Source organism: Micromesistius poutassou (genome assembly GCF_964030765.1).
Source record: "Micromesistius poutassou genome assembly, chromosome: 5".
In the NCBI taxonomy this organism is placed as follows: Eukaryota; Metazoa; Chordata; class Actinopteri; order Gadiformes; family Gadidae; genus Micromesistius; species Micromesistius poutassou.
The window spans coordinates 18265323-18277890 of record NC_140275.1 but is presented as its reverse complement, the minus strand read 5'-3'; the positions used below and the strand labels follow the sequence as shown (position 1 = coordinate 18277890).

The 12568-nt window shown below is 42.8% G+C and overlaps 2 protein-coding genes across 2 annotated transcripts; both read left to right on the top strand.

Moving 5' to 3' along the window:
• The first annotated feature begins 72 nt into the window (after nt 1–72).
• Nucleotides 73–2871, top strand: zbtb26 (zinc finger and BTB domain containing 26). The gene has a single exon (XM_084467875.1). The coding sequence runs from the start codon at nt 416–418 to the stop codon at nt 1949–1951; it is 1536 nt and encodes a 511-aa protein (XP_084324001.1). The 5' UTR covers nt 73–415; the 3' UTR covers nt 1952–2871.
• A 5126-nt stretch (nt 2872–7997) lies between these two features.
• Nucleotides 7998–12240, top strand: p2rx4b (purinergic receptor P2X, ligand-gated ion channel, 4b; the record flags this gene model as incomplete). Its single annotated transcript, XM_084467755.1, has 12 exons — nt 7998–8140; nt 8562–8715; nt 8968–9039; nt 9638–9710; nt 9868–9964; nt 10066–10146; nt 10631–10772; nt 10886–11022; nt 11447–11540; nt 11772–11837; nt 12000–12122; nt 12208–12240. The coding sequence occupies 12 exons, from the start codon at nt 7998–8000 to the stop codon at nt 12238–12240; spliced, it is 1215 nt and encodes a 404-aa protein (XP_084323881.1).
• Between the last annotated feature and the right edge of the window lie 328 nt (nt 12241–12568).

Here is a 12568-nt window from a genome sequence, read left to right as displayed (position 1 = left end):
ATTTTTGTAACTAATTTAAATTATTTCACATTTCAAGAACTGTCCCTTTAAAATATAGCACAACGGTCGTGTACTGTCCCTTTAAGATGATTTCTTCCGGTGTTTTCTTCTTCCTCGATTCACAAGCTAGCCAGTGTTTGTCCAGGAGCTATCATATCAGGTACAATCATTTAGAAACTGCATTTAACAGTATGATATTTAGCGTATTCCTCGTTAGTGAAACATGACATACAGACAACTGCTTTCCTTGTTTCTCATGGGCTTGTGTGACTTGGATGTCTGAAATGAGACATTAGGGTTAATACGCTGATTGTAGTCATTGACGGTAACGTTAATGAATGATAACCGTTTGTTATCAGACGGTGAAATGCGTTTGTATACGTTTTTGTAACGGGAACACAGCCGTTATTACACTATGGACCCGAACCAGGTGATCCTCCAGTTCCGCTTCGCCTCGTTCGGAGACTCGATGCTCCACAAGATGAACCTCCTCCGCCACCAGAGGCGCTTCTGCGACGTAACGGTGCGCATCGACCAGCTGGAGGTGCCCGGACACAAGGTGGTGTTCGCTGCCGGCTCTTCCTTCTTACGGGACCAGTTCATCCTGCAGCAGGACTCTAGGGAGGTCCAGATCAACATGAGCCAGGAGGCGGAAGTGGGCCGGCAGCTGCTGCTGTCCTGCTACACGGGCCGGCTGGTGTTCCCTGAGCTGGAGCTGGTCCACTACCTAGCGGTGGCCAGCTTCCTCCAAATGAGCCACATCGTGGAGCAGTGCACCCAGGCCCTCAGCAAGTTCATCAAACCACTGCCCCGGCAGCCGGTGGGGGACGTGGAGAGAGATAAGGGGGACGGGGTCTTCCCTCGCAGTCAGAGGGAGCAGCAGCAGCAGCATTCTCCCACCCAGACCGTCCATAAGCAGGAGGACATGGGGGACGGCGAGGACAGCTATGTTATAAACGACGACGATGCTGAGGACTACGACGACGATGTGGATGATGTTGACGACGATGTGGTCATACAAGCCGCCACCGCTGCCCCCCAAGACCCGGGCCGGCCCAGCGGGCAGCGTGCAGCCAAGGACAACAGCGACATCACCATCGTGAAGGTGGAGTCGGAGGCGGAGCACCCCGTGAGCCGCTTTCCGTCCAGCCCGCCGCCCTCCCTGCGGCCCCCCGAGCCGCTGCGGCCCCCTGAGCCGCTGCGCCCCCCCGAGCCGCAGCACTCCCTCATCAACTCCACGGTGGGGCCCCGCGGGGGCGAGCCGGCCCCCTCCATGTCAGGCTACCCACTCAGCCCCCCCGTCCCGGTGGCACCGCTGGTGGCGGGGCGCCACGCCCACGGGCCGGGCGGCACCCACAAGCCGCCCCAGTGGTACCACCAGTGCCCCAAGTGTGCACGGGTCTTCCGGCAGCTGGAGAACTATGCCAACCACCTGAAGATGCACAAGCTGTTCATGTGTCTGCTGTGTGGCAAGACGTTCACTCAGAAGGGCAACCTGCACCGCCACATGCGCGTGCACGCCGGCATCAAGCCCTTCCAGTGCAAGATCTGCGGAAAGAACTTCACGCAGAAGTGCTCCCTGCTGGACCACCTGAACCTGCACAGCGGAGACAAGCCGCACCGCTGTAACTACTGCCACATGGTGTTCGCCCACAAGCCCGTGCTGCGCAAGCACCTCAAGCAGACGCATGGCAAGAACAGCTTCGACAATGCCAACGAGCGGGGCATGCATGATGGGGGCCTGGAGGCAGGGCTGGAGGGCCGGCTGCTAGATGGGGGGCTTGAGGGCAGATTACTGGACGGGGGGCTGGAGAGTAGGCTACTGGACGGGGGGCTTGAGGGCCGGCTGCTGGACGGGGGGCTTGAGGGCAGGCTGATGGATGGGGGGCTGGAGGGCCGGCTGATGGAGGCGGAGCTGGACGTCCGGCTCAACAGCGTGCTGGACTTTTAGTACGGCCATAAAGTAGACATGTAATCAACAGCCTTTTTGTTGTACTTTTATCAAACTGCTCTGTGAATCACGTTTGGACTGGGACGGTTCCCATGGGGGCGTTACAGGCCTGTGCTCTCCACTGAGATGTTAGTTCTCTGTCTGTTCCTCTAAAGCTCCACAGGTGGAGAAGCGAAGGGAACCGGTCAGAAGGACCTTGAAGGTCCACATCTCCCACATCTGGGCTGAGTTTTTATTTTTATTTTTAGGTCATCCATGAATTGAAAAGGATATAATCCATCGAAATTTCTCTCTGTAAATATCTGGGTATTCAATGGTTGGGAAAATCATTGTAATCTTTGGAGTTGCAGTATGAGAGGGTTATATGTAGCTTAGACCGCATGAATGTCATATAGTGTATCTATTTTTTAATGATTGGAAACGGTAGCCGCAAAAAAGGATTGTTGTGGAGTCAGTCCAATAATTAGTTTGATGAAACTCATCACTCACAATATTTTTGGGGAATTGTTAGCATAAAATCCATCATTGTATGAGAATAAACTGATCTGCCTTCAGTTCTTATGTTATGTTCAGCACTGATGTTAACTTGATTTGAACTTTTTTATAACCTTTGTCAAATAGTATTGTTATTGTGAAAGCAGATTGTGTACATTGACTACTGTGAGTCCTCGGATAGGACGGAGATGGAATGTGTTGCATTTAGGGCTAGGCAATATATTCTTAGTATAATGAAAGTATTTCAAAGCGCCATGATGTAACTTACACAATAAAAAAAGAATCATAATTTGACAGGAAAAAAAACACTACTTACTAAACTTTTATTTGTCTTTGTCTTTTTTATATGTGGTCGTCTGATCTAGCGCTCAGGCTGAATCAATGCCTAAATAGTGTGACAATATTTTCAGATGACAGTTGGTCATCAACATTCCCATCGTCCATATCTTACACACTTTGACCACTGTCCCGTGTGACGTGTATTATCAATGTCATGAAGTGCTTTGCTGACTGCTGGTTGCCAATACTGAAGACTTACAAATCACGTGACAAGGGTTATTTTGCACATACACTGTTATCGGTAACACTTTATAATAAGGTGCCATAATAAATAGCAAACTAGTCATTACCTAACCATTTGTTAATTGCTACTAAAATATCTATTTGGCACAAGTTAATAGTTTTTTCATCATTAATTAAATAATAGTTGTTTGCATACAATCTGTATGTTAATGTTTTAACAAATAGAAAACAATCTATTAACTAATATTTGTCAATAGTTAACTAAATGTATTTTTGGCACTAATTAAGTTATTTCTAACATTATTTAAATGTTAAATGTTTATTTACAAACTATATGTTAATATAAAAGTTAATACTCAAGTGAAGAAAGGGGAGATCACACACAAGGGCTGAGAAGTTCCAAAAGTGTATTTTAAAAGCCGAAAAAACAATTACAGGCCACACCTTTTTCTAAATATTGTTCATGTTTTATATATATTTTTCAAATATTTAAATATGGTATCACTATTAAAATCTTGTGTGACTATGTTTCTGTTTCCAAATGTTGTTATATCTCCTGTACATGTTTGTATATAATTCTGATAGTATCTGTGGTGTAACTTGGGTGATTTGGATACACTGTGACCCCAAATGCACTCATGTGTCTTGGGGTGATTGGGTGATTGGCAGGCGAGCCTATAAAAGGCCGCTGCGCCCTGTAATGCGTCACGTACAAGGAACACTGATGAAGGGCTAGACCCGAAACGTTTACCCCTTGTTTATGTGGCCTGTGTAATTGTTTTTTCGGCTTCTCCCCTTTCTTCACTTGAGTATTACGTTTTTTGGAGACTATACGCACCGGGCGACACCTCAATGCTAGACTAAAGGCGCAGACGCCACACTTCATCATCTAATATAAAAGTTAATGACATTATTATTTAACTAATTGTTATTAAACTGCTTCTGCCTATCCCAATATGAACCACTCCTCATAGGACCCTTACAATAAAGTTGGTTAAGCTTAATTAATATATTAGTAATATATAACTATCAGTATGGGGGACCCTTATAATAAAGTTGGTTAAGCTTAATTAATACATTAGTAATATATAACTATTAGTATGGGGGACCCTTATAATAAAGTTGGAACAGTAATTATTCATTATTTACAAATATTTCTTATAACATTTATTAACGATAGCAAATATTTTACAGTGAGTCTCTCACACTGGAAATTAATGATCTAAGCACACACTGTTGGGAAGGGGGATGAAAATACTTTATTTATAAAGTCAAAGAACTCCAATAGCTTTTTGTTTTCTACTGGAACACTGACCACTGATGGTTAACCTGATGGTCTCCTGGAACACTGATCACTGACGGTTAAACTGATCAAAAAAGATGATCAAACTAGAATGACAACAGAATGTATAAAATGGTATATCAAATAAACAGAGAAAGAGAGAGGGGGTTCAACCAGAGCGTGAGAAAAAGAGAAAGACAGAGTGAGAGAGACAGCACAAGAAAGTGAGGGAGGGAGAGAGCGAGAGAAACAGTGTGACAAAGAGTGTGAGAAAAAGAGAAAAAGAGAGGGCTTGAGAGAGCATGAGAAAGAGAAAGACAGAGTGAGCGACAGGCAATATTTCTTAACCACACTTGAAAAAAACAACACGACAGCCGACAATTTCAAGCCCTGATTGTATGCTTTCAGGACCTTCTTGTATCTTATCACTTCAAAAGGGCCACGGGCTGCAAGGAGCAAATCATAAAGAAAACCTACATTATGGACGGTATGAACACACATAAAAATGTGTATTCAGAACAGTGCTATGAGTTTAAATTGTAGTGTTCTCGTGCACTGTGTTGTAGCAACTCTGACTTAACACTGAGTTAAACCGTAGCCAATGAAGAGAGAGTCGCAGCAAGCTTGACCTTTTACTGTCACACTTCCTCGTCAACAGACGGTGAAAACTGCAAATAAAAGAATACAAAAATATTGTGTGTCCATTTATGACTAAACATCACATTGTGCATAGTTGTATCCAAACCGTCTAAACCACACATCAAACATCGTTTTTTTTTATAAATCTACCATAATAAATCATCCTAAACATGTCCTCTAACAATTAAGCAAGTAGGCCTATGGAGTTTAGTGAGTTGAAGAGAGATTACTTCCAACGTGAATGATTTCTCTGCTTGGTCCTCCATTCAAGAACTTGATAAGCAGAATATAACCACGAGGTGTTGCATAGACTTTGTTTTATAGGCCTATTACAAGAATAAGCAGACTGTAAAATCCCCAAACTGTCTTCATTTCCAGCCACAGGGTGGTGCTGTTGGGGAGCGGTTCACTTTCTGAAACGCTGTCAGTGTCACACCTGTGACACCAATCCAGTCAGGAGATGAGGTGGGGGGGGTTGGTGTTGTGTGTGTGTGTGTGTGTGTGTGTGTGTGTGTGTGTGTGTGTGTGTGTGTGTGTGTGTGTGTGTGTGTGTGTGTGTGTGTGTGTGTGTGTGTGTGTGTGTTCATATAAACCCACACAATTCAGGCTGACAAGACCAACAGCTGTTGGTAGCGGTAACCATGTCGCTCTACTGCTTGCGTTTCCCTTTCCTCTGTTTGATGGTGAAGAGGTTCTCTTCGACGGGGTACATGTCTGCGCCGCCGCCTTTAGATGACCTCTTCTTCCCGCCGGCCCTCTCCCCCTTCTCCTTCCCCGCTCACTGAAAGAATATGTGAAGAATACGTATATTTACGGGGGGCGTCCAAACAGTCCAAGAGAAAACGAAATCCTACAGTTCGCAGGTCTCGTAAATGCAGCAAGTTTCGTCCTGAAATAAGGACGATAAAGGTATTGGATGTGGGCGGGGCTGGACGTCCAACTCCGCCTTCCCGCAGGCCGCAGCCGTTAGTACTTGGCCATTCCTTCTACACAGGTAAGTAACAGGAAGAGACATCACAGGAAGTGACCAAACCGGAAGTTACATCATCGCAAACTAAAACGGCAAAATTGGGCCCCACGCTGATAGCTATATATTACTAATATATTAATCAAGCTTAACCAACTTTATTGTAAGGGTCCTATGAGGAGTGGTTCATATTGGGATAGGCAGAAGCACAGTTTAATAACAATTAGTTAAATAATAATATGTCATTAACTTTTATATTAACATATGGTTTGTGAATAAACATTTAACATTTAAATGATGTAAGAAATAACTGTTAATTAGTGCCAAAAAGACATTTAGTTAACTATTAATAAATATTAATACAATATTAGTTAATAGATGTTTTCTATTTGTTAAAACATTAACATACAGATTTTATGCAAACAACTAATATTTAATTAATGATGAAAAAACTATTAACTTGTGCCAAATAGATATTTTAGTAACAATTAACAAATATTAACAAAGGGTTAGGTAATGACTAGTTTGCTATTTATTATGGCACCTTATTATAAAGTGTTACCCTGTTATCTTTTGTATGGTGAACCAAGATGTGTTTCCATTGTCTACACACAAAATTAGTTTCTGAATAAAAAGGTGGACTATAAGAATAGTGTTAATTAAAATAACAATAGGTATCCACAAATACTCAAGAGCTAATTAGTAGTTTAATGTTTTTCTTATTAATTAGACTCTTGAACGTAATTAGTTCAAGAGTCCTTCTTGCCTGTCAATCACAGTTGGGTGAAATACTTCTCAAGCCAGAGAGATAGAGGCAGGGAAAAGAGATGGACTCTTCTGCCCTATATATCAGTCCTCTATATCAAAAATTTGGATGCAAATGTCCTGAGTTGTGGTGCCCCTGCTGCCCTATCTATTGTCTATCTAGCTAACGTGTGGAGGGAAAGGGATATGGGCCCTTTGAACATATGACACTATTTCTAGTCCCAATTAAAAGTGTGCTGTTTTGTTGACATATTTAGATGTTGTGTTACATGTGTAACTATTCCAGGCCAAACAGACACAAGGACTTCCACTGGCCTTGAACTCTGCAACCTCCCCTACGCCAGGGGAGAGGATTATGAACCAGCGGTTGTGGGAGGAGGCTGAGGGAGAGGTACTACTTTCTAAAAGATACAAGGAGGCATGGTAGGTGATGCTCAGGACACTTGACCCTTGGGTTCAAGGCTGCTGGTGACTGATAGTTTTCCCCCAATATTGTTTGAATGTTTTCCTTACCTATCTGAATAATATTGTTGTTGGGCTTTAGAATTAGATTAAGGCATGTATGATATTTTTGATGTGCAGTGCATCTGATATAGATAATACTTTTCAACCAGCTTTAATATCAGGATTATTGGTTTAAAATTGTTTCTTCTACATTTAATTAATTATATTGTTTTGAATGTGAAGCGCTTTGAGCTGTATGAATACATGAAAGGTTCTATATCAATAAGTTCAATAAATAAGGGGGGAAAAGGTTATGAATTATAATTTATTGGAATTATTTACAAAGATAGAATCACTTAAAAATGCCCCATCTGTTGTTAGGCCTGGAATAAATACCCCTTCAAAAAAGTAATTAACTAAAATGTATTTACTGTCCAAATCAAAAGCACACCATCAAAGCAGTGTGATGTGGTTCAATTAAATTCAAAGAACTTTATTCTTCCGTTAGGAACTTCACATGTGGAGGAGCAGCAGGGTGTGTCCATACCCAACAATACGTTCAATAAACACACACACCATCAGCCAACATTAGACATGGCAGATAAAAAGTCTTTGCTAAGCCTAGTCAATAAATAGTACCTCCATAGTGGAGGAGCAATAAATAATAGTTTAAAAAGAGTCCAGGTGTTAAAAAAGAGAGGAGACAGTTCAAAAAGGGGTTCAATATGTATTTGATGTATAGTATATATATTAAGTATATATATATCCATGTGTCTGCTGGCCTGGGACTCAGAACATGTGATGCAAAATAGTTCTTCATGCAAAAAAAAAAATATTTGAATTGTAATCTTCAGGGATCAGATGTGGTCGAGGGAGCAGTGTGACAAGCTGTGTTACTAAACTCTTCCTACCGGAGAGTAAAACGGTCAGAGATGGGCACAGCAAGAAGTTCGTGCCAGGGCTTCCTGCACTATGCGTTTGACTACGAGACCCCAAGAACGCTGGTGGTCCCCAGCATCGCTGCAGGGGCGGTGTATAGATTCACCCAGCTGCTGGTCCTGCTTTATCTGGTCGGGTAAGTGACGCATAATAATGTGCTCATTCAGCACAAACCACAGGTCATGCGGCAGTAGCTCAGGAGGTAGAGCGGGTTGGCTGGTAACTGCAAGGTTGCTAGTTTGATCCCCAGCTCCTCCTAGCTGTGTCTCAGTGTCAAGGTGTCCCTGAGCAAGGCACCTAACCCTGACTGTTCCCGACCAGCTGGCTGTCGCCTTGCATGGCTGACACCGCCATCAGTGTGAATGTGTGCATGAATGGGTGAATGTTAGGCAATATTGTAAAGCGCTTTGGATAAAAGAGCTATATAAATGTAGTCCATTTACCATTCATGCATGGGAGTTTGGGTTTCCAGTGCTATAGAATGGCTTTACTGTCATATGAGGACATATGTCATATCCATTGTAAATGTTGAGTAGGTCCTGTGTGACGTCACTCAGGTACGTGTGCATCGTTCAGAAGGCCTACCAGGATACTGACTCCGTGGTCAGCACCGTCACCACCAAAGTGAAAGGCTACGCCGTCATCAAGGGGTCTGCCCACACCCCCAGTCCTCAGTTCAGGGACGTAGCTGATTATGTCATTCCCCCACAGGTACATTCGCTGTTGAAAGACAGCGTGCACTTTAAGACACAGACATCTCGAACACAAGAATAACAGCCTGCTCTCTTTATGCTCTATGAAGAGATCTTTATGATACGATTCAGAACACAATGTTAAAGTGGAAGAGTGCATGCTACCTGTTGGAGCCTTTAGGACTGAAACCAGTTTGTGGTTATTGCAGAGTGATAAGCCATTCTTTGTATTTATTGCAGAGTGAAAAGTCATTATTTCTGTTTATTGTAGGGTGATAAGTCATTCTTTGTGGTGACTAATATGATCGTCACAACCAATCAAAAAGTGTCACACTGCCCTGAGGTACGTTACTTTCAAGTATCTGTTTTTCCCTCCACCTCGATTTGATCAGACGGCTTTCGTAGGACCCTCAGTCAAAGACACTGGTCCTGGGTCAGAGCTTGGTTGGCTCCTGAGGGATTTGGGGGTCAATTTAGCTTTAATTTGCAACTTTCAGAATTAAAATAACTCAATAACGGCGTTCTATCCACTCTGACTGGCTGAGCAGCTTTGTGTTGCAAACTAGCGTAGCTGAGGGAGGGTCTATAGGATGATTCTTGTCGACAAAGAGAGGTATTGAGTATGGTATGGCCAGCATTTACTATTTGTAGAATATATCAGTAACATGATTGTATTGAAATCACTATCGATTAGCATTGACTACAGATGTTTAGGTCATTGTAAGCTACAAGTTAGTTGAAATGTTACACAACACAACTTGAAATAGTTCTCCACACTTAACACCATGTTCTTCTCATTCAATGAATACAAATCTTTTCTTATTAATGCGAACAAAGTCATCCAGGAGTTGACCGGATGACTAAGACCCAAACATCTAGAGGCTCAGGCTGGATGTTGATATAGATGTTGGCCTCATGTCTCATGGCCGTCTGTATTCTAGATTCCACAGCCGTCCACCCTCTGTAACCAGGACAGCCAATGCACCACAGGACTGGAGGATCTCCGAGGGAACGGTAGGCCGGTACTGTCCTCCCTCACCCCCCCCCCCCCCCCCCCCCCAACTGCCCTCCGATCGTTCCCTTGACCCTTGACCCTTCATTAACTCTAATGCATGCAGAATGACGAGCATGTAGTGCTGTTTCATATCGCTTATTGTGTCCTCACGGCCAGGTGTCCGGACAGGACGATGTGTGAACTACTCGGACACCGTCCAGACCTGCCAGGTCTTGTCCTGGTGCCCTCTTGAGGAGGACACAGGACCAAATAAGTAAGAAACAATCCAAGAGGAAATCATGTTCTGCTGAGAATCCCAATCCTTTGAATATTATTTCAGTGCTAATGCTCTGTGTGACGTGCTCTGTCTTCTAGGGAGGCTTTGATAGATGCAGCGGAGAACTTCACGCTGCTGATCAAGAACAGTGTGACCTACCCAAAGTTCAACTTTCACCGGTGGGTCTGAGCAGTAAGACAGTAAATGAAGACTCACTCAGGGCGATTAGGTACCAGATAGGTACGATTTAAGAGCTATCATTTGAGTATATTTGGTTAAAAGATTACACGGCCATCCATCACCTATTTGTGAGTGAAACAAGCTAGAGACTACACGTCTCTCTGCACCTGCCTCTGTATTTTAGACCGCTCCAGCATAATTTCTGACCAATCAGGGAATTTCTTTACTGATTAGTTCAGGTAATCCATCTTTGTCTGGCACCTGTCATATTTATGGTTAAGCATATATTAGGCCAGACATGTGCTTTGGTATCTCACTTGACTTCAATATTACAATAGGTCTACTTCAAACTAGCTACATTTTCTGAAAGTGGAAAAAAAGATTGTTTTCTATGATATCTTCTATATGCAGGCTACTTTTGGGGGACTTTATTTGACATTGACACGTGACGTCAGTTAGGTTTACATTTCAATCTGACCCTAGGAGGAACATCATGCCACACATTAACTCATCCTACCTGAAGACGTGTGTGTTCAACAGCAGCACGGATCCCCACTGTCCCATCTTCCGCCTCAAACAAATCGTTTCAGACGCTGGGGAGGAATTTCTGGACATGGCAGTGGAAGTAAGCCATGGCTTAAAACATGTGGGCCGGGGATGGTTGCAGGCTGCTGTTACTGGACAACTACAGCCTCACAATGCTGCTGTTGTTGTTGTTTATGTTTTTGTTGTTTTAAGGGGGGCGTGCTTGGCATTCTGATTGATTGGACCTGTGACCTGGACTTGTGGGCCAGCCAGTGTCTTCCTAAATACAGCTTCAGACGGTTGGATGATAACAATAAGAGCCATGTGCTAGCACCAGGATACAACTTCAGGTGGGAAACATTCCCTGTTAATTGCAGTGTAGTTTATGTGGTGTAAAAACAACACAGGTTGGAGTAATTTCATCAAAGACTCAGAGGATGGAAGTATAATAGTACAACTATTTGTTACAGAAGGCAATCAAATCACGCAATCAAACATGCAATCTGGAGTTGGTTCAAGAAGCAACTGTTGGACAAAGGAAATTCAATAGTATATTTTGGTACGAATGGTAGAGAAGTCACGCCTGTAGGGTCTGCTTTACCCAGTTTAACATCTAAATATGTTTTTCCACACTTCCACACTTTTTATTCATACAGCATATAGGCAAGATAATGATTATACTTACTTTAAATGTATAGTATATAGGCGACTAATTTCATTACCTTTAAACTGTCATTTATAAAAAAAAACTGTGTGCTTTGTTTGTTAATACAGGTTTGCAAAATACTACAAAAGCCCAGAAGGCACGGAGTCCAGGACCTTGATCAAGGCCTACGGAATCCGCTTTGAAGTCATCGTTATCGGAACAGTAGGAATACAATGTCCCTGTATTATGATGAGGATGTGTGGCCCTTAACATGAATACATTATCCCTGTCTCATGATGAGGATATGTGTGGCCCTTAACATGAAAACATTATCCCTGTCTTATGTTGAGGATGTGTGGCCCTTAACATGAATATCTTATCCCTGTCTTCTGATGTGAATGTGTGGCCCTTAACGTGTCTGGATCACAGTCAGCATGTTGACCCTTTCCCCAGGCAGGTAAATTCAGCATACTACCAACAGTAGTGAATCTGGGAGCCACACTGACCTTCCTGAGTCTGGTGAGTGAGCTAGCCCTAACCATAACCCTCACTCTAACTCACCCAGTTGGGTGAGTTAGCTAACCCTACCCCTAACCCCATAACTAGGACAGCCTCCTGAACAAACATTTACAGCTGACTCATCTCTTCATTTATTCATTGATTTCAACTCTTATTTTGCAGGTGCCGACGGTTTCTGACTGGTTTCTACTGACATTCACGAAGAAAAGAGATTTTTACAGCAAACATAAAACCACACGCCTGAGAGATGAAGACGAGGAGGATGAAGATGAAAACAAACAATCAGTAAAAAAAAAAAAAGTTTCTACTGTTCTTTAGATTATTTTTTTTATTTATTATTTATTGTACCTGATCATTTCTCTTTTTGCAGATGTCCATGGGCACCAGCTATGGAACTCAATAGGATTGACACGCATATGAGAAGCAATGCAAACTTTTTATAAGTTATCCAATAATGCATGATTTAATTGAATATGACTTTTGATCATCCTCTTACAAATAAACATATTGTTAACTTAACTTGTAATGTGCTATAACTATATATAACACAAATAAGTGTGTGTGTGTGTGTGTGTGTGTGTGTGTGTGTGTGTGTGTGTGTGTGTGTGTGTGTGTGTGTGTGTGTGTGTGTGTGTGTGTGTGTGTGTGTGTGTGTGCGTGCGTGTGTGTGTGTGTTAACCAGTACATTAACCAGTACATTTGCCTATCAATGCAAAACATAAAAATACATG